The 22,927-nt window shown below is 41.5% G+C and overlaps 1 protein-coding gene across 1 annotated transcript in view; it reads left to right on the forward strand.

Moving 5' to 3' along the window:
- Positions 1-22,927, forward strand: part of large1 (LARGE xylosyl- and glucuronyltransferase 1) — a 97,943-nt gene that overhangs the window by 22,824 nt on the left and 52,192 nt on the right. The window contains exons 3-4 of the mRNA XM_069519691.1: positions 13,919-14,217; positions 18,678-18,760. Of these exons, the coding sequence (XP_069375792.1) occupies positions 13,919-14,217; positions 18,678-18,760 (382 nt within the window). The remainder of the gene's footprint in view (positions 1-13,918; positions 14,218-18,677; positions 18,761-22,927) is intronic.

Consider the following 22,927-nt stretch of genomic DNA (forward strand, 5'->3'; position numbering starts at 1 on the left):
TTCTCTTATTGGAATTTACTGCAGTGTTTTGAGCCAGCTGTAATGGGGAGACTACCTCCCCCTGATACCTGATGATGTGATAACAGGAAACTTTTTTCTTTTTTTTTCTGGTATCACAGCAATATGCTTATGTAGTTTTTCTTTGGTGCTGACAGAAATATACTCGGAGGTTGATGGTGTATAGGTCCACAAGTAAAAATATATGTATTATGGAGACATGGTAGAGGAGTAATGTTGCAAGATACTAATTTGTCTGTAAAAAATATGAATAAATAAAGATTTTCTTTGAGATCAAAGTGGTAAATTGGCAAGAAAAAGTTGTGATTAAAGTCACACATCAACTAAAAAATGTTTCAGGTAGTAGGTTTTTGGTCAAGATTTATAAATGAGATGAGGGTTCTTGTGGTGATGGCTGAGGGCAAAGAGGGAATGGTCGGTTATCAGGACGCAGCTAATGAGGGCGGAGCTGTGAGGGGAGCCAGATGACTGCTCAGCAGAAAGGATAACGAGCGGTGGTAAAAAACCTAAACCTGCTGCTGCTGGTAAAACCGGCACCAGCAGTGAGAAAGAGCTGTGGAGCAGAGTGACGAGGCAGGGGGCTGAGTGAAGGTGGAGGATGGTGCAGATGAGCTTGTTATGGAGAGGTGGTGAGTCAAGAGTCGAGTTGATTAACAGGCAAACATGAAAGATCCTGGAGATCAAGGGAATAAATGTTACTGTAGGGATAGCAACGTGGCATCTGTTCATTGTGTTCTAGTTTACGATGCACAGAATCTAATAAAGCTGTGACTTTATTATCTCAGAAAATATCCAATTCTTTTTTATTTACTTTAATGTTGTAAATGCATTATTTTCTCACAATATTACCCCACCATTCCCCCGTCTATCATATGTTTCTTTTCACTACAATGGTCTTAGCAATTTAGATGAAACACACTAGTGAAAACATCACTAGGATCATTTTATATTCAATTTCTGCCAACAGATCCTTTTCACCTAAATCTTACACACTGGACCTTTAATATAGTTTTTTCTGTTGGAAGTGTACTTTGACTCAATCAAATCAAAAAATTTTAATCGCTATAGAGACTTGGACAGACTAATTATTTTAATGAGAGCATTCAGTGTTTCTGATGTGACTGAGTCAGCTGGTCAGATAGAATGAGTCAGCCAGGGCCCAATCTGGAGACATAGTGTCATCAGGCTCGTTGGGGTAAATGGATTTCTTTGGCAAACAAAAAATCTATTAAGTGTTTAAAGTATGTCTGTAGAAATGCTTATTTTTAAGCCTTAAAATATATAAAAATAAATAAGCTCCAAAGAAAACTAGAAGTGACCCAAGAATGTAGATGACTTTCCAAGGCAGTCTTAACCAGGAAATATATATATATATGTATATACTTGATCTCACTGAGACGTACCAAGCTTTATTTTTCCATTTTCTCCATCGCTTTTCATAAATATATAATCTATGATGCCAATTTACTTCAGTTCAGGGCTAAGAACCAAAGTTTAGTCTTGCCTCAGTTTTTCAAAGGTTATCCAATACCTCTATCTAATTATGCAGAGTCTCATTGTCTCAGTGGCACGGCTTTCCCTTGAGTGTATGTTCTCCTAGAACACTGCCAAATACCAGTGTTGCCAAATTTTAAATGGCTTCCATTAGGTTACAATGGACAAGCGGTTTGGCTTTGCGCTCAAATTTTAACACTCCGTATTCCGTGCTTCACTATGACCACCCAAGGACAAACAGTGGATAAGGGAATTAGTGAATTAAGAAAATAAATTACTGAACAAATGAGTATTAGTTTGAATTATTCTTGTGCATCTTAGAAAACAAATCACATGTGGCCTCTGAAAACCAGATTAGTGAATCCATATTTCATTCAAATTGGCAGTAATGGAGTCTGAAAAATGCCTGGTTTATTCCAAACTTCTCAGTGAAATTAGCCGACTCTTTGATATTTTCCCCTAAAGCCCTGTATGCAAATATTGTCTTTCTCTCATTAATCACATCGCCCGTTGGCTACTTCATTAATTTACCCTTCCTGTCAAATTCACTTTACCTCCCTTTGTGGTTTAGTTGAACCTTACGGGTCGTGCTTTTGTAAATGGACAACGGTCTTTTGCATTCATCAGAAAAAGAGGTGCGGTCTCTCTGGGGAAATGCATTTACAGTAACTTTCCATCTGTTCACCCACAAGTAGGCATGTTTCTCAGTCCTAAACTTGACTTACACCTTTATACAGACCCCACACAGTTGTTTCAGTGACAGAGTACTACTTCCTGAAACAATCCAACAATTTATGTCTGAGAGATTTGTATTGTTTGCATTGTGGGCTCATTTACTCAGCCATCAAAATTCCGGCTTTATTCCCCCGAGGTAACCATCATAACCCATGTCAACAAGCCAAGAGTCCAACCTCAGCTAGTTTGATGTATGTCGCCATATATTTTGAGGTCTGTATGTCCAACAGTTGTAGAATCACTGTATGTTGTTGTGTGTGTTGGTCATTCAGCTTTTATTATCGGTGTCTAATGAGAAGCTGTGGATGGTGCTAGGTTGTCTGTTGTTGATTACAGCTGTTGGCACAGGCTACACCATTAGCCTGCTGGGTCATTGAAGAGGGAGACTGGTTTGATGGGATGATTTGTCATTCAGTCATTGTGCCACATGAAAATGATTTGCTGTGGATGATTTAGCACAAACTGTAAGACAGTAACCATAATGTGAGCCTTCACCTGATGTTTTCTTCTTTTCTATTTCGGTCAATTCCCTTAGTCCCCCATACTTGTCCCAGCTCTCCCATAGTGTAATCTTTGAAGGTGTGGTGTACTCCACAGCACAGCGATCTGAGTTGCACAGTACATCACAGTTTCAGGTATCTCTAACTTGATATTGGCTATAGGGAGGGTCAGGGAGAATGAAGCCATTTCTTTTGCCTTACAGGTTTGTTTATTTAAGAACAGGAAAGGCGCTGTGTTTCAGCAGTTAATGACTTTCTGAAGTAAAGGTCCATTCAGTTCCAGGGAGCCAAGAATTGATGTAAGTCAGACTCAGTCCAAACTACACTTGGTCTAATTGGGATAGGTAGGATTCTCATTTAATCCCCACAGGTCTCCAGTCCAGGGTTTTTTTAAAGTGTGACACTTTGGGCTAGCCCCCAGGTAAAGTTTAGGAAAAGTAACTCCCTCTTCTCAGAGTGGGTTATTCACTCCCTCTAGATGCCTATAATTATGTGAGGAGATACAATTCTCCAAGACCTCTATATCTCTGAACCATTTATCAAACAAAATCAAGCACACAGACTGTACTGTCTCGCCTCCTTTTGATATGTAATGTAATCACTTCCATACACTGATGCCTTCCTTGAAAGTTTGTGGAGCCCCCCTGGGGAGGCCCACCTCCCCATCTGAAAACCTGCTCAGTGTCTCACACACACACACACACACACACACACGCTGGCCATGAATCCAGTGGGGGATCTCCTGCTGTGTTCAGCATCTTAACTTCTCCTGGATTTCTACGGACATTATAATAGGAGGACAGGTGGATTAGGTCCGTAGAAACTTCGGAGCATATCACTCTGACAGTTGCGTTCACACATGCACCTCCTCCAGAGAAAATACGGAGGAACTGTGGGGTTCAGTGCATGTCTGAAAGCAGCTTATGTCTGTGCATAACCTGAGTGGATCCTTGTGGAGCAGAGTGTACTCAATGTCAGCTTTGATCACATAATACAACAAAGTGGCAGAATATTTGAATAAGTTCCCGATGTAAAACATTACATTATGAAAAAGGCATTTTCTTTTTCGAGTTAAATTCATGAATATGAAATGATCTTCATGAATTTTTAAAGCCTTCAATTATTTCTATAGGTTAGCTTTTGAAACTTAAATGATTTAATTTCTCCGACTTGACATTTATTTGTATTACATCATCATAAGACGCTTATGTTCCTCTTTTCCAAACATGACTAGTAAAGTCAGTGTTTCCCATTAATCACCTAGACTGTGGCAGCCTGCCACGGTCCAGTTTCTCTTGCCAACCGGTAGAAATCCTGCAGATCAAAATATCCATAACGTTTTAACGCACACTGGGCCGTCAACCAAGTGGAAGTCAGAATGCTTTTCATTTGTTGTGCATGTTGCCTTGAACACTGGTGAAAACTCAGATGCTTAAATTAAGCGTAAAATGTACAATAGTGTGGATGTGGCCTTACTCCAGCCATACAAAACTAAAGCAGCCATAATGAATGAAAGATTCAACACATCATTTATTTACATGCTTCTCATGAGCATGCTGGGATGTTATTCAGAGAACAAAACAATCCCCTTCTTCCTGATAATGTAGATACTTTCGCATTTGAAAACTTTGATAGGTCACCTTGGAAGAGCTGGCAGTAAATCGCTATGCAAATGTACAACCCAGTGTTGCCCCGACTCAAAGCAGTGTTCATCATCTCTCCAGAATCATGAGAAGTGTGCTTTGGAACTGGTTATTGCATATATATATATATATATATATATGCATATGCATATGACATGCTTAGTTGGATCAGTCAGTGTATATTATACCGTCCCTATTCTTCTTAGGTCCCATAGGACTCTTGATGTCACTTTTAATCTCTATTGTCTTGGGGACTTATTAAGGTGGTGTGGAGACAGTTGAGGTGTCTTTCAGAGTGGGCCAAACTTTAACAAAGACAAAATGTCTTCTGTACCTCTCATTTGCATTTTTTTTTTGCATAGCGTGACAGTATTAACATAAACTGTATGTATATATACTACAATCTACTTCCATCTTAACGTTAATTTACCTTTAACTTGTGTCTTCTTAGGGATGGAGATGATTTTACTTCCAGATAATGATACATATCCTTATTTGTTAGTCCTTGTAGTTGCGGCCGTTATCTCCTTCCATCTTCATGATTCTCTTGCAATGTCTTGAGCACTTAATTGTACTTATGTGACTCTTATCCATATAGACTCTCTTTGTACTGTTTGATCAAATTCTTGTGCAGGTTGTCAAAGAGGTAAGCAGTGTTTTGAGTCTATTGTGGGGACCAGTCTACTCTGTGTCATCATTTGCAATGTCCAGTTTTCTGCTCTGTCTCAGACTCTGTCCATGCAACAGACATACCTTTAAGATCTGAGCTCCTTGGTTTGTCTCGACTGGTCAGAGTCCCTCTCCTGGTCAGAATGAACCTTTTCTGTCTCACTTTCACTCCCGTCCATCTTCAGTTGCATTGCCTTCATGCAAATCCCTTGTCTGCATGCCTGCTGTGCGGAAGAACACAAAATGATAATGAGATGAGAATGATTTGTGGCACGATGAAACAAATGATAGAGAATAACATGAAATTACAGACATTTCTCATAATCACGGTACATATTGTTTTATCACAGACTAGCCAGATAAACATTATCGTATTATGGACCATAATATACTAGACTATAATAAACTATGCAGAAATCTGTTTCCTCGCAGACATGTAGCTGAGATATTACAAACAAAACAGAATTATGTTTAATAAACACATATCACACGCATATGCAGTGAGACGCGCAGTAAACAGCCTGATTGTGTATATGATCTATTGTGTGGTGATGTGAGTAGTCAAACCTGTTAGGAGCTGGCATACAGAATACCATCCATCCAATCATCAAGCGACATTGAAGGTCACTGACCCAGGCAGTTCATCAGTTTTTATTACCATGGGATCAAACCATCACTCTCAATGCCAAGATTAGGCAGCTGACACAATCCATCTGTCCTGACACACACACACACACACACACACACACACACACACACACACACACACACACACGCTGTTGGGCACTCACACGCTGGGCATCAGAAAGGCTGCTTTAAGGCTCATTAAACCTCACATGTGGGTGGTAGATTAGTAAACTAAGAGTTTTGAGTCTGCCGTGCACCTGTCCACAAACATCACTTCGTTTTAACCAAGATCTATAAACAGCTACATTTCCATCACTGACTCGCCTCAACTTTCCTTTCCTGACCTCACAGATGCCCCCTGCGTGTCCAGAAGGACAACATATTCGCCAAGGGCAAATCCCACATTTGAATTGGAGTATTTCTGTGCACCGTGTCAGTCAATGCCCTGACCTACCTGAAGAAGTGCAGACTGCTACAAGACAATTTCTGGACTTAATGTTGCTTTCACCCTGAAAAACGAATTTAGAATTCTGTGTAGACAGTAGAATGTGTGACTGAATTATGGAGTACGAAGGTCACGAAGAGGGCTAAGTTCAGTTTTGACTTGACAACACCACTTACAGTAGCGGTGCGCTGTGTTTTCCTTCGCACTGAGGGATGTGTAACATTTTTAGTGTGCCCACTTCTTTTTAGTGTTCCCACTAATCTGTCTAAACGTATTCTTGCCTAGACTTTGTCATGTAGTAGTAGTAGTAGTAGTAGTAGTACTATTATTGTTATCGTTGCAAGAAATTCAAGTACAAGAACATTATGTCGTCAGAACTCATTTATGTATTGACTTCTTTTTTTAGTATTTTCATTTATCAGTCTAATTGGTAGATAATAATAATAGATAATCTGACTAATTTGAATTAATTTCAACAACATTCCGTTTAAATCCCTTTAACCTTCTACAATTTCATTAAATGTCTATCCCTAAAATATTTATTCAAATTTGACAAAATCTTTGATAAAAAATGATCATATTTATGTTTAAAATACTGAATCAATTCATTCATCTCTTCTATATTTCTAAATGATGTTTTACTTTCGTCAGTGGCAGAGTTGGGCTGTATAGTGAACAGTATTGACTGCGTTCCCCTCGTCCTAATGATAAGACAAAATCTTGGCTGGCTGGTGCACTTGTGCCCAGGAGTTTCGAAACCGTCTGCCGGGTCAACAGCTGCCATCACATGATGGATTTGTTGCCACTGCCCAGAGGATATCTGCCCAGGAGCAGGAGGGAGAAGATAAGGAAAGAATCGGGAGCTTGAGAACAGCTGAGGAGAATTAAAGCTGACATATGTGAACGCACTGGGAGCGTGGCACCCAAACAGTCATGAATCATTCAGTGCCACAGGTGTGTCTGGATAAGAGGTCAGCTGATTAGCTGTAAGATCATTAGTTTCTGCACGGCCCAAAATAGGCCTCTCTGTGATGTGCCGTTGTTATTGTTGCTAGTGGGTTTTTTGTATAGACAGAGATTTCTGAGTTGAAAAACGAATACAAATCTATGAACTCTGCACAGAGATTTTCTTTCTTTACAGAGTTTGAGACGCACAGTAGCTTTCGGGGGAGCCCTATTGTGTGGACGCAACTAAATATGTCACCCACACAGAAGTGCACTGCAGCGTGGTCAGCACGGCTGCTCATGCAACCTTCACACAACAAACAGATACCGTCGCCAAGTCGGTGAAGGGAAGTTGAAGAGGTGACATAACATAAAAACATATGTGATTTGAGGGAAGGGACCGCCACAGTATTGTGTTAATTAGAGGAGACATGAATTTGCTATTTTAATGATCGAAAGTCAAACATTTACATATTTATTTTATTATTATCATTTATTTTAAGAACCTCGCAGGAAATCAAAGTGTGCAACCTGTAACAAATACGCACAATACTTCAGAGCTTCCCCGACATATCTCAAAGAAGGCTTTCAGGGGGGTTTAGCTTTAAGTAAAACTTGAAAGTCTCTCATTTTGCATTTTTACTTTGCAGCTAGATGCAGCCCGGCAAACTACAACAAACTTGACGGTTTGTGGAATTTCATTTTACACAACACATCCAAGCCAAACATTTACTCGCTGTTTACACAAATCATTTCCTGGTGGCTTTCTCTCAGAAGTGAATAACAGTGATGTGTCGCACGGCAGCTGACACGCATTATTTTTTCATCCCCGGGCAGGGAAAGGTTGATCCATGTGTTTTGTTTGAGGCTTTTGTTTGCACATAGACAACGAGCTTCGTGGCAATTACCTCTGGGCCAAAGGAATTGGCCCGGTCGCACGAAAGACCAGGTGCATCTGCTGCCCTGAAAATGCCATATGCAATCTCTGAGCAGCACAATCAAGTGGTCATTGAGTCCGTTTCAGTGGGATTACGGCCCGGCGAATCCAGTCTGAAAATTAATTACACCTTGGACAAAATGGAGGACAGAAGGTGTACCCTGGCTGTCTTTATATATTATGACCACAGGGACAAAACATCTCCAAGGAAGAAAGGAAGAGAAAATATTCCACTTCATTAACACATTTGTTATGACAGCAAAACATGCCGTGGCCAATGAGAGGACTTCTAACATTAGAAGGAATTAGAGGCCTTTACATATAAAACCATTAGAGGACAATGTGAAAGAAAAACCTTTACATGTGCCATTTTCTCTGTAGGAGTGCAGTTTTTGTGTATCTCTGTCAAAATGGGAGCACGACTCTGGGTGGCATCAACTGGTGGTTGTCAGATAACAGATGGTATCGTACTGGAAAGCTGTCTCTCCCCCTAACACAAATCAATACATGTAAAAAGAGCTAAAATGCCTCTGGTTCTCTGCCAAACTGGAAAAATGTGGATCTCCCAATAGTGTGTAGAATTTTGTGATATCTAGTGTTGAAGTTGCATGTTGCAGCTGAACACCCCTCACCTCACCCTCTCCTTCCAAACATGAAAAAGAACCTGTGGTAGCTTCAGTTGTCATAAAAACTCAAAAGGTGTTTAGTTTGTCCAGTCTGGACTAATGTAAAAAACATGGTGGCCTCTGTAGAGAGGGTCCCCTCCATGTAAATATAAAGTATTTAAATATAAAGGACCTTTTCCGGGGTAAAGAAAACTACAATTCATACAATTTAGATGAAATCAACTAGTGAAAACATCATGGGGATTATTCTACATTTAATATCTGGTAATAGATCCCTTTCACCTAAATCTTACACACTGGACCTTTAAGAGTTTTGGCCTTGCATCAGTTTTAATCCCTGTGCACATTAACAGGCTAACTAACAGGGGTTCATGGGATAGGTGCCTGCCGAATCTGCGAAGGCTACGTTGTGACTGCAAAGAACCAATCAGCAAGCAGTTTTCTATGTCTCTGTTTTCTGCCTGTCCGGACTGAAATGCAGCCCCGGAGTTTTAAAATTAAAACCGGGTCAGCAGCATTTCCTAACCTCTCAATTTAAGCAGCTCTCAAATTCTCTAGTAGAATAGACGCCAGGTGCATCCCTAGCAGAGTTGATGCTTTTTCAAACCATAACACAGTGCTGTGGATGTAGCACAAGGCTGTCTGTTCTCCCCCATCTGAGTCTCGATGGAGAACCCACTCCGTTCTTTTAGTGATCTTCAACCAAGCCGTCCCCCACCCACCCTCCCTCTCCTCCTCCCGCTTTGGGAGCTGAGGTTACTAAGATGTAGCGGAGAGAGCGAGAGCTCCATCTCCTCTCAGAAGATTTATCTCCCTTCCTCTCTGTAGGATTCAGAGATGCTTGTTCATATATTTGAAGCAGACAGAGGGGAGGAGAGGAAATTGCTACTGACGTATATACAGAGTGCAGGCGGCTCTGCTGTTAGTGCTGGTAGTATTGATCAAAACAAATCTGTGTACTTCCCCATCTTGAAAGGCATCAACACTTTGATGCACTCCTTAACCACTGCGGCCTCATGGGGTTCTCATTGGATTCTCATTGGATCTCTCTGCTTAAGGGAAATCTACAAGAAGTAACTAAAACTATGGAAACAGCTGTTAAACCCTGTGTTTCTGTGCAAAGTCTGTTCAATAATTAGAAATCTTGTCCATTTGGTAGTTTTTAGCCGAAGCCCAAGAGGAATCATGTCGATTAAATTGAAACAACACGAATGTTTCACTGAAGTCAAAATACAGGTCCAAAATAACAGCTTCAGCAAAGGTCAGTGCGCTCATCATCTATTGTTGTATTTCATTAAATCTTACCCATCTGCCTTTATTTTTAGCGACAGATTGAATCCTCTTGGGCATGGATGACATCGATAAACGCATTTGTGGAGAGACATTCTGCCATTCAATGACGTAAATAATGTATTAGGTATAGTCCAGTTGCACAGAAGAGCAATGACAGTTAATGAACAACATGGAGCAAAAGAACAGTGGTACGTATTGCAAAAATATTTCCAACAGATAAGATGTCTGTGAATTAGTTTTTAGGATTAACACTGTTATCCCGACATCAACCCAGTCAGGAGCAAGAAAGAGAAGAGTCGCTCCTTATTGGGGCTGGTGGTCTGGATTAGACTCCCATCCAGAAGCCAAAGCTGTTAGTGTTGTGGTCACCAACCCTATAGCGGTCACAGTTTTTGCCAATAATCAGCTCCCTCCCAGCACTGCTGTGGATTTCTCAGTTGGCAGGTATCAGACAGGTTGATAGTGAATCAAAGAAAAGAAAAAAAAAATTAAACGACTTAATAGCACAATGACATTAAAGCCGTTTTCAGACATGACCTGCAGGTAGACTTCAGAGAGTCGGCTGCAGAGTTTACCCGCAGTCTGCCTTTCACACGTGCACAACACAGCGGGAGGTTTTCTGCTCAGACGCACAACAACAACTAATCCTTCACATTATTCTGGCGAGACGTGGAGCAGCCGGGTGCAGAAGACAAAGGCAGGAAGGGACGGATTTGATTCCACTGCGGCGTCACGTGATTGACAACACGACAGGAATATACCACTGCATTAACGTATACCACTGTGCTGATTAGTTAGGGTTGGTCGGTTTGGTTAGGAAATGAGAATGCAACCATTTGATATCTGTTATTAAATTAATTAAACAACTAATTTACTTTTATTCCACCCTATACTGACAGGGTGAAATACTATCCAAGTCGCAGTGGGTCTGTTAGATAATTTATGGTCGGACCTGTTATCTGAGAGAGAGCAGGAAATGGAGGGAATGCAGTGTTTGTGTATGGATCAGTGAGTCCATGGTGTGAGGAGGGGTTCACTCCTTCCTCTTAATTATAATCATTTCATGTTACTTGCCTGAGTGGGAGTAAAAGTCAAATACAAATCAAAGATGAATCTAATTGTGTTACGTTACTTTACATATTACATTACATATCATTAAGGGCACAAACCCAGAACAGTAAGAATCAAGCAAGTATAATTAGTCTTCGAAAAAGCCAAACTATAAGTGCAACATGTAAGTGCCATATATAAGTGCAACCAAATTTAAATAACACATTTTCTTTAATATATTTTTTTATATTAACCAGAGTTGAGTCGGAAGAGATGTGTCTTTAGTCTGCGGCAGAAGATATGAAGACTTTCTGCTGTCCTGGTGTCAATGGGGAGCTCGTTCCTCCTCGCAGTGAGGGAGCAGCAAGCCGATTGGCCGATGCAGAGTGGAGTGGACGGGCCGGGGTGTAAGGTTCGACCGTGTCCTGGTTGTAGGCTGGACCCGATCCGTTCACAGCACTGTACACAAGTACTAGAGTCTTGAGGCAGATGCAGGGAGCCGCTGGTAACCAGTGAAGGGAGCGGAGGAGCTGCTACCTGTGTTTCAGACTGGGGATGTCTGTTGAGATCAACTTAGCTTAACTCTTTTGAGGTATTGCTTTTCAATTTCAATTTCCTGATGCCCTTTTGAGCCAAGGGCTGCACATTGATCATACATATTGCCGATCATATATCTCTCTCTCTTATTATTAATAGCTGATCTGCTCTCTCTACAATAAAGACCCGATGACTCTGTTTCCTCTGTGCCAGATAAGCAGGGGGGGGGGGCAGGTAGTTCAAGCCTTCTGGTGTTCAGGCTGTGAGTGTTCTTTCTGTGACCTCTTTAATATCTTGTCACCACTGTGTCCACTACACAGTGCTGCGCAGCTTTGTGAGCAGCGGTCCGTAGAGGTTCATGCGACGTCCTTCACACTGTCTGGTCGCTCTCTGAAACACCAGTTACCACAGATGATCCTTGTGCCGAGTCAGAAGCACTGGACTGTCCGGTTGCGTCTACGGCATTTTTTCACTGGCACTTTTTGTCGCACGTAGCATGACTCTTCATTTACCTGCTCACCACTGCTATAGCTGTTTTTCAGCTTCTATTCAATATACTTGTGACGCTCTTGTTTCGTCTTCATCATCTGGTTTTAAACTAGTTCAAACAGCTTCTAACCATAAGGAGTCTGTTTTTCTTTTAACAAACCAGGCCAAGACTGAGGAAGCTGTGGCCTTAAGAGTCTTTTATAACCTCGTTCATTCAAGTAGCTGAAATCACAGCTCGCTGCAGTGATTGCAGCCCTGTGTTTGTAAAGTACTTTCAAGTACGAGGGCAGTGGCCATCCTGAACCTGCCTCTTTGGAATGGGCTGTTTGTTTGTGGTAATACTAACAGAGCTTTCTGTCTGAAACTGTCGAAGTGACCTGCAGCATAATTGAGCCGTGGCAAGAAAAGACCGCCTGCTGGGGGTCCACAGAACCCCGCAGCTGCACCACCACCGCTGCACAAAGAGCCGCTCACCTGTTTATTCAGACGTTTACACACCACCCAAAACTGGGGAATTGTTTGTTGATGCTATTATCGTGATCAACAACGTCACTTATGCTGATGTCCAAATTACACGATATTCAACACTGTACTTCCTTGGACACTTAACAATAAATAGGTCAAGTTTGTAGCCAATAAACAGAGGTTTCTGGAATTGTTAGATATATAGTTCAAGTTCTTTTATAATATATATATATATATATATATATAAATTATTAGACACACAATCCAGACATCTGTATTTGCTGCTGCTTTCAACAGATAGAAAGTTTGCATTAAGATGAGAAGCAGCTGCTGGAACGTGTTGTTGTGTTGTGTTTATTCTTTGCTAGCGAGAAAGAAGGAAACAGAACGGTTCGTGGGTGTCAGAGTTTTGTGTGTTTTGCTCACCTCAACCCCGAATATGCAGACAAACCCTGCACTGAAAACTGTCAACACAGGAGAACGGTGCTGCAACTCGCTGAATTGGTCCGAATGCAGTAGGTTACAGAAAATACATAATCACCTTTTGAAATATGTCTGTGTATCTATCTTTATAGGACCGAGTCTGTGCACTACTTTGTCCAAAATGGTCCAAAGTTGAACCTATTGGTTTTGACCACCAGTTTTGTTTAGGGAGTGATACAGCACATTTCATTTTGCTTTGCTTTGTTAACTCTGGCTGGAAAGGCAGCTTTTTCGTTTTAAATAGCAAATGTACCAATCAGAGCATGTAAGTGTGCGTGTACGTGTGCGTGTGTGTGCGTGTGTGTGTGTGTGTGTGGCCTGTTTGTCCCCAGCTGCACACCCCAAAACAGTAAACACAGCATCACAGAATGCTTGTTCAAAGATAGACTTTTTATTTTAATATAATTCCATATAGCATGACTCTGCAGCTTCTCCACTTATTGCATTTGCAAAAAATCCGTGGCGCCCTCGATCCCTTAACAGCGACCAAATACTGGAGACAACCAAGTTATTATATCATTTTGTAGAATATCAGAGGACTGTTGATGAGCCGGTTGAGTTTATGAGCTATTTTCCTCTCACTTTGCCCTCTGTGCTGACTGACTGACTCAAGTCTCTGATCTGACAGGTAGCTTCAACCCTGAACAGAGGTAAACCCTGTGAGATGTCTCTAACCTTGATCCTACGGAAAGGCCTCGGGCAAGGATTTTTGGTCCCACCCATCATAAATCAAAATGTGATAGAAAAGGAGGCTGAAATTAGAATGAGAGGACACTAATTATTGAACCCTAGATATTAACATTTAAAAGGCTGATATGTTCTCTGAAGGTCTAGGAGGCCCTGAGGGTTCCCCACTGATTACCTTCAGCAGCAGTGTGTCAATATATCAATTTGAGTTCAATTTAACGATGTGGTTTCAATTCTAATCCTTAATCTTTTTTTGTCCCTGACCTGTCCCACAGTGAAGCCGCTCCCTCTCTCTCCACTGGAGGTCCAGTCATCGACGGTGGTGGGCGGAGCGGGCGAGCGGCAGGCCTTAGAGCTGCGGGTGCGAGCGGTGGAGGAGGAGAACCGGGCTCTGCGCCGGGAGCTCAGCCAGCCACCGAGGAGCCCGCCAGTGCGCCTTCCCAACGGCAGTCACCGTGGCAACCAGAGCCGAGCCCACTCAGAGGAGGGCACTGGCGACAATGAGGGCCAGAAAGCGGCAGCGGTGGGGAACAGTTCCGACTGCGTGCAGCAGCCGGTTGTGGATAAATGCGAGGTGAGACAACGGTTTAAAAAACAACTGTCTGCTTTGCTACAACTACAAGCTGTTCCATTGTCAGCAGACCACTCAGAGGTTTACGCGTGGGAATGCATTATGACCTCGGAGCTAGTTTCCAGGAACCAGAGTGCCATTAGCGCTTTGTGAGAGCCTGTTATATGTTGGAATTGGCTTCGTATTAGCCTAATCCTCCAGCAGTTTTGGTTTGCTGTTGGGATCTGGTGCTCTGGCAGTGGGCTGGATGATGTGAGGGCTTTAATACAGCCATGCAGTGATAGTACCTCTCTGCATCACAGCACATCAGCTTCCAGCTCATTGAGAGATTGTCCGGATGAGAGCGACAGCCACACAAAGTCACAACTAAAGACTTAGGATAGTGGTTTAGTGCTATGAAACAGGGTCATGGTCCTTACATAAAAAGGTATTTTATTAATTTAATGTTTATTTTGAGACATGCAGCCTCTGTTAATTTGTTAATCTCTCCTAAGAGATCTAATTACATGGGCAGTGCAACATTTAAAAAATTAAACCATAATGATTGTCTTGTTACTGCAATGCTTTATTTCAAGCCTAATTAAAGAGCTTTTATTTTGAAAACTTGTGGCACATCCCTCAGGGGCAATTTGGGGTTCAGTATCTTGCCCAAGGACACTTCACAGTGGGGAAGACTGGGATCAAACCACCGACCTTCTGGTTAGAAGATGATCGGCTTTCTCCCCTGAGCCACACCTGCCCCACACGTGTGCTTGGTACTCTCCTCTAGTGATCAGATCAAGCAGGACAGATGTTCATACCAGGTCTGAACGAGGACTGTATGTAAGTCATGTGATTGCTTGGTGACCTGTACAGGGAAGTGTCCTCCCTTTTACCTAATGTCAGCTCGGCTTGGCTCCAGATCCTCTGGCCCCCCTCAAAGGATTAGCGATACAGCCATTGTGTGAATATATTAGTGAATATATCAATCGTAAGTTCTGTAACCTAATCAACTCTGGTCAGAATTCAAAATAAATGAATTGTAATTGACGTATTGAAGAAGCTTGACAGAGATAAACCAGTGAGTGCTCCCTGCACAAATGATCCTGTTTTGCCTATTGCACACAGTGGGTGTCAGTACTGTTACATCCTCAGCTGGCTAATTTCGGCCCTGCAGTTTTATTAGTTGGGCTCTGGTAAGTACTACAGGTTAATGATGACAGTCTGTTTTCCCCTGTTGTCAACAAGTTCCGTGTTTAGAGCCAAACCAATAATGAATATTCTACTAACAATTAGTGTTTGTATCCCAGCCTGAGATATCTCTTTCCTCTGAGCCACAGAGGCCGTAGTTAAAACTATTAAAAACACATCGGTGAGACACAGTGTAGCACAGTGTTCCCTCATCACCATGAACACACACTCGTTTATTTGGACTCAGTCCTTCGTACGTTGCCCTGCTGTCAGACGCACTTATGCCAATGGAAATACTAATCAATAAATGCCCTATTTTCCTGCTTTTTGAGGAACCATTGTTCGAACTCACATTAACCAGCTGGTTCGGTCTGTGCGTTTTCAGTGGGGAACTAATGGGTTTGGAGATGAGTCACTTTCCTCACATCTAATAAATGTTTTGCTTTCATGAAATTACATTATTCGAATGTTGCAGCCAGTTGCAGCAGCAGTACTGAGTTTTTTATAGAAAGACAGAAAAGTAAGGACTCCAGTGCTTTGTATTTCTCTTGTATAGTGATTGAGTGTACTGTTACACTCCTAATGCACCCTCTGAAAAACATGTTCCCAACGGGTGATCATCAAACTACCTCCAATGTCTGCAAAACCATTAGCAGTATTTTAATTCTTTTTATTTTTCATACACATCAGCAGCTGATTGTGACTCACTGGGCTTTTGTGTCAACTTGTCCAAACTATTTTGAAGTCGACCGGTCGTCACCAGCAAGATGCTGCTTTGATAAATTGCCGCAAAGCAAATGTGCAATGTGATGAATCCCGCTGAGCTGAATCACACAGAACATGATTCCCTTCATCTCACTATCAGTGCAGTTATTTGACATCAGTTTAACAATCTCATCACACATTAAATATCCTGACTTGGCTGTGTGATGTGGCACCAATGCTTGTTCTCCCTGAAGCTGACTAAACCCTAATATCATATTTTGAATCAAATGTGATCATTTAAACAATTGTGAGACACTGTGGGGAATCCTGACAGGATACTTGTCTTCCAGTTGGTAAAAAAACATCCCTCGTGTATTTATAGAACTCATTTACAGAATATGTGGACGTCAAATTTCATCAAGTGACATCATTTGTGGACAAAACCAACCAAACTGTCAGTGGGTCAAGTATATATGTACAAGGTTTTACAAGAAATATGTTAAAATAACTGCTGGGCAGTTTTAAATAAACAGAATACCCCTATAGCAAATGAATATAAGGGCAGGCTGTTTATAAAGATGGAAGACATGATTGATCCCCAAAACTACAGCCAAACCATTTTGAACGCCACCTGCTGGCTGGCTGCAGTAGAGATCATAACCCCCCCTCATTGGGGGACATTGACCAAATGAATTAAGTCAGAATTGTCACAGGGGGGGGAGTTGGAGATAGGACTCGGACGTTAGGAGAATGCTGACAAAGATCAGGTTTTTCTTTAACCCAGAATAATACAATAACTGGCTAACAGAGGGCGCCTCAACAAGATGATTACAAAACTAACAAATGAAGGGATGAGAAATAAACAACACTTAACAGAAAACCGCTCCGAAGAGGGAAAAGCTATGAAAAGGGGTTAGAAAATAAATCTCCTCCTGAGAGGGAAACGCTATGAACTAAAAAAATAACCCTCCTATAATGAGGGACAACAATACTAATCTACAAAACAAAAAATCTCCTCCGAAGAGGGACAAGATCTAAAGATAAACTAACTATACTAACTAAAAGAGAGCTATGAAAACTATAAGGCAAACGCCAACAAAAAACACTCTTAGCGAGGCAACCGACTGTGACTATGAATATCTTTCTGTGACGAGGCAAAAGGCTGGAGGCACTTGACGAAGGGACAAGACACACTGGCACAGGACAAAGGGGAGACGCAGACTATAAGCACACGTGGAGGTAATGGGAAACAGGTGAGCATAATCAGGATCAGGGAAGACAATCAGAGGGAGGCGCATGAGGAAACGAGAGGAGAGTTACTTTTCAAAATAAACCAGGAAGTCGCAATACAAACATGGAGACAGGACAAAAACTTGACTTAACCTTTACTGCGGTGTGACAAGAATACATCAAATAAGTAAAGAAATCCAAAGATGGTTTCTGCCATTTTAGGAAGTTCGTATCACTAGTATGTCAGAGTGTGCAGTTTTCCTGTTTGTCATATGCACTCTGGCTGCGTATGAGCAAGATGGCAGCCTTTGCATCCTGGATATTTTGGCATCCTGGACGGACGTGGAGACGCTTCTCCACATTTTGGGGCAGGGTACACTTGTATCGCACTTGTGAGGGAAGTGTCAGAGTAGATCACAGAATCAATGTATCGTGAACTATTGAATAAAGATGAGCTGTCTTTTGGATACACCGAACAACAAGTTAAGCTCTTGGCAAATAGAAGCTTGTACATTCATCAGGTATTTTTAGAACAGTAGAAGCAGGTGGGGCGTACACATGGGACAACAATCTGCAGCAGGAGACAGTTACAGAGAAACATTGATTTAATAAATGTCTCTAAATGCATGTCAAACTGCAAAAACAAATTTAGGCTGCACCCCGTGCATTGGAAGAATGACACAACTTCATAACAGATTTTCATATCTCTTTATAGCTCAGACTGAGAATGCAACTAGAATAACAGCAGCAGCCTCAGAGCTCCCTCACCCCCCAACGCCCGCTCTCTCATGGCAGGTGTGTGCGATTTGAGTGTAGCGCTCGGAAAAAGCCTATGCCCTCAGATGGTTGTTTTTTTTTTCGTTTTTTTTTATCACCACCCTCGGCTTTCCTCCCACATCCGCTGTCACTCACGAGGAGCTCTCAGCCACCGTTTCGAGCAGCCAGCTCACTGCAGCTCCTTCAGGGTCACAGGAGGAGACATCGAGGGAGGGCAGTGCGACTGTAGCTCCTCTTCAGCAGTGTTTCAACATGACCCCTGCTCATTTGAAGGGTTAGCCCCTGCCCCCCCCCTGATCCCTGGGGAAAGGGGAATACACACAGAGTTGTGATATGTCAAGCTGGCAGTGTGACTGTGACCCAGGGCTGTGGAAGAGCAGCTCAGCATAACTTCTGTCTGTGTGTGTGTGTCTGTCTGTCTGTCTGTCTGTCTGTCTGTCTGTCTGGCATATCCCGAGAACTGTTCATCTTATCGGCTTCACACTTGGCATGTGTATTGTTAAGGGCCCAAGGAAGTGTCATGCAGAATACATTTGTCTCTAGTGTTTTTCTTCTAATCCTTCACTCATTTCCCTCCACAGACCATCCACGTGGCCATCGTGTGTGCAGGTTACAACGCGAGTCGAGACGTGGTGACACTGGTTAAGTCAGTCCTTTTCCACAGGTAAGGCAATGCTCCTTTTTCTCTTCTTATACCAATACTTTCTCCTAGAAATGTTATATATATATATACAACTAATTTGCAACAGCAAGGATTTGGAGGTAGCATCCTCAGGACAATGTGTAGGAAATAATATGACCACACACACACACACGTCATGCTAAAGTTGTGTGTGCATTAACACTTACTTGGTAGCTTAACATAAAGTTGTTTACAAAGACAAATTAGTTAGAAAAACTTTTTGGCAACATGTAAATATATTTTCCAGGGGTCAGACACACACCACTAAATGTTTGAGACCCATGATAACGCACCACATCACTTTGTCCACATCCTTTGCACACCGCTAACACATCTGCACCATGCGAGTCAGCCCATTCTTGTGAACACAATATCTTAATTCAGGGTATTTCTTAATATAACAAGGAGTAAGTAATATATAGGTAATGTTACATGGCAGGATACCTTCAGGTGATCAGGTTTCAGAGCTGACCAGGGTCAAGGTCAGGAAAAATACGGTCTAAAAAAGATATCTCCGCAAATAAAGAGAGAATCTAGAGCTTTTGTTGATCAGAAAATGATTCAACATCAAATAATGTCATATTATTTCTTGTATCTCTGCATCCTACACAACTATAAACGCTGCCAGAGTTTATATGAACGTGATTTACGATCACATGATCTTGTAAATGCAGACAGGATGTACGTGTCACTCGGATTATCCAAACATTCATCATCATATAGTATAAATAACTTCATGATGTTATGAAATGTCGTTATTTGTCATAAAGAAAGAAACGTGTAACCAGCCAGTAAACCTGTTCAGTGTGATTAAGAATGTGCCGGACCTGACCAGTCTCCACTCACATAATTTGACACGGCAGCATTTTACTGTTAAACAGCGTGAAACATCACTTGATGTGCGGTATGTGCCATTAGTCACATGTAAACATGAATAATGGAAGGTTTATTATGCATTGGAGATATGAAGATCAATTAGCAGTCAGTCAGTGCGCATTCAGCATCGCAGCTTCTTACAGCACTTGTTAATTAGCTTCAGATTTGCAGGTGAATTAATCATAAGTGCAATTATAATTCGATTTCATACTGACAGAATTCAAGCTTTAGCTCCTGCTGGCAGAGACACTTCAACACTGTGTTGGTTATTTCTTTTTTGTTTTAATGGCAACAGAAAGTTCAGCAGCACTGTACCTGTGTCTGGTTAAGACTTCTCCCTGATAGAGCTGCAGAGGCTCTAACGGAAATCAGAGAGTCTAATTACTGTTGTGTTTATCACAATCAAAAAGATTGATCCCTGCAGGAAGATTGCTCTGTTAAATTGTACAACATGTAATAAGGGAAGAGGAAATAAATTGGGAAAGAACCGTGAAGACGAAGTTATAAAATAGTAAAGCTAATAAATAGAAAGTCATTATCTAAACATTCAGATTTTTATTATGCATCAGTGTCTAAATGGTTTCATAAAATATCTGGGACTGAGTCAACTGGGCCAATAACTCAACAGTTAACTCTTGGAAATCCACCTAGAAAACTAGAAGTCTTTTGAAAAAGTTAAAATTAAAATTAAATTTGACATCACACACAATTTGAATATATGTATATGTACTGTTGTTAAGCCCTATGAGGCAAATTATGATTTGTGAATATGGGCTGTGCAAATAAAGTTGGATTGATTGATTGATTGATTGATTGATTGAAGTTTAGGGTAAATCCCAAGATTAGGTTTATGAGTTACTGCTCAAAGTATGTGACACCTGTCTAAAGTACGAATCCTTCAGTGCGGTAGAGTAGATGTCACATATTTCCCTCATTTCATGTGCTGTGACTGACAGAGAGGTGCTGACGCACCGATACTGTTCGGGCAGAATTGTACAACTACAGAGTGGAACAACAATATATCAAACCAAGTGACTTGTAAACATGTGCTGACTGCACACACCAGAGGGACGCCCCACTGGACAACTGCTTCGGCTCCGTAGTGCGACCAGGAAGGAATCAGCGTGTGATGCACGGTGGCCACAAGAGAGCACAGCCTGAACTCTCCTTTTTTTCCTGACATAGTTTTATGTGAAGTCAAGTTCAACATGCTCTTTAGTGTTTTTCTCTTAACTGTTCCAAATGTTGATATTTTAATAAATGCCAGAAAATGTTTTTTCTTACGCACCAACCAAGGTCCAAACCGAACTGTGGATTTCTAGTACCCTACAGTATGTTGATCCTTCGTATCCAACATGTTAGCCAAGCTGCAGCATGCAGTAGTTGTCGACCAGTTAAGCTGCTAGTGTTGTTCACTATTTTAGGAACAGTCAGTAACTAAGCACATTTATTTATTTACTTTATGATTCTACTCAGCTACATTTCAGAAAGAACGTTGCAGTTGTTATTGCATTTATTTGATACATTTAAGTAAGACATCACTTAACAGGATCAGTTTAAGCTTGTATACATGCAGAGGGGCTGGATGTGAGAAAGCAAATGCCTGAGTCAGTTGCAGGAGTTTGTCTTGTCAGTTCCTTTGTACAAACTCTGAAAAATGTCCAAGTGAGCCTAGAACACAGAAAGAGAGAAATGATAAACAATAACTCAGGACGAAAAAGAGGAGCCATAATAACACGTGATCTATGCTGGGGGAATTTATACATTCACACAACATTTAGATATTTAACGGTATCTAAACAATAAATAAAAAAGAAATTCAAATTAAGTGTATGTTTTACTTCAGTAAAGTTTTAACTGCAGGACTGTAACTTGTAACAGAGTATTGTACACGATGGTATTGTTACCTTTAATAGAGTAAATGATCGGAGGAGTGTGTTGGATTTGTTATTCTTCATCTGAAAGGTGAGTGAATGAGAGCTGGGTAGCTTCAGCACCATGGACAGCGTATGATGGACTCAACAATGCAGAGCACAGGCCTATATCACCGCTTACTGTGTTCTCCTAGCATCATCTTCATCACTGCTGGCAACAGATGACAAGTCCACGTAAATAAATCTTTAAAAAATAGTATGTGTAAATAGTGAGTGTAATCCATAATCCATTCTGATTAAATATATAACTGTATTACGCTGTCAAATATGATAAATAATTTGATAAACACTGTCACTGCTTAAATATTTCTATTAATGAAATATATAATATGCTATAAATTACCTTCCCTCAGCAACGGAGAGCCCTGGAGAGTTGCTCATTGTGTGACTGATGCCGGTTCATGTGAAAGATGGCCTCTTTCCGCTGTATTCAGTCAGACCGCAGGGCTTCTCATCATTTGCTCTGGCCAACGCCGACTATAAGTCCTGTCGGGAGAATCCAATACTGTCCTCAGCAGAAAAACGACAGGAGCAGTCATCTTTAAAAAGTTTTAAATGAGCTATGTAACCTCTTCTGGTCGAACTAATGATAACTCCTATCCGTCAGAAGCAAAGGTTGAAGCAGCTTTTGGAAATTGTAACATTTCCAAAACGTACAAAGTGAGAGCACAGGTCACATCTCATTTCCTACCGAAAGTGAGCACTGGTGTCCTTTAACCTTTTTTATTCAACCTGAGGGAAATGAAAAACGACCTGTTTTGCTGATTAGATATGACGACTTGTTGATAAGTCAAAATGAGGCATGATGAAATAACATTGGGCTGGGAGCCACACATTGCAAAGCAGCTCCATACCCAGTCTGTGTTACATTTTTAGGGGAGGTATAAACTGGGGCACATGTCAAAAAACTGATAGGACACATCACTATAATCAAGGTCGGGGCTTTTTGCCTTCCACATTGTTTATCACACATTCAGAAACTTCAGATCCACTCTGAGTTTAGCTGAGTCTTTATAAATTCAGCGTGGAAATAGGCCAGTTGTTGCGTTTAACACAAGATCCGTACACAAACGCTAAACTCACAGAGAGCGGAGTGAGACAGAGATATAATCAATATTAGAATAAGCAACAGAAGAATCTGGATGATCCAACAGTTTGTCTGTGAGTGAGAAAGAGCAGGAGTCAGGATGGCAGGCGGGCAGAACAACCCACTGGGTGGTTTGACCATTGGACGAATGCTGGGGCGCAGAGCTGGGGCTTAAATATGGCGGCAGCTGGTGGCTCTTGATTCCATTATGATAGGCAACAGCGATCACATGAAGAGGAGGCAGGATGGAGC

The sequence above is a fragment of the Paralichthys olivaceus genome, chromosome 23 (assembly GCF_024713975.1).
Source record: "Paralichthys olivaceus isolate ysfri-2021 chromosome 23, ASM2471397v2, whole genome shotgun sequence".
Taxonomy (NCBI): domain Eukaryota; kingdom Metazoa; phylum Chordata; class Actinopteri; order Pleuronectiformes; family Paralichthyidae; genus Paralichthys; species Paralichthys olivaceus.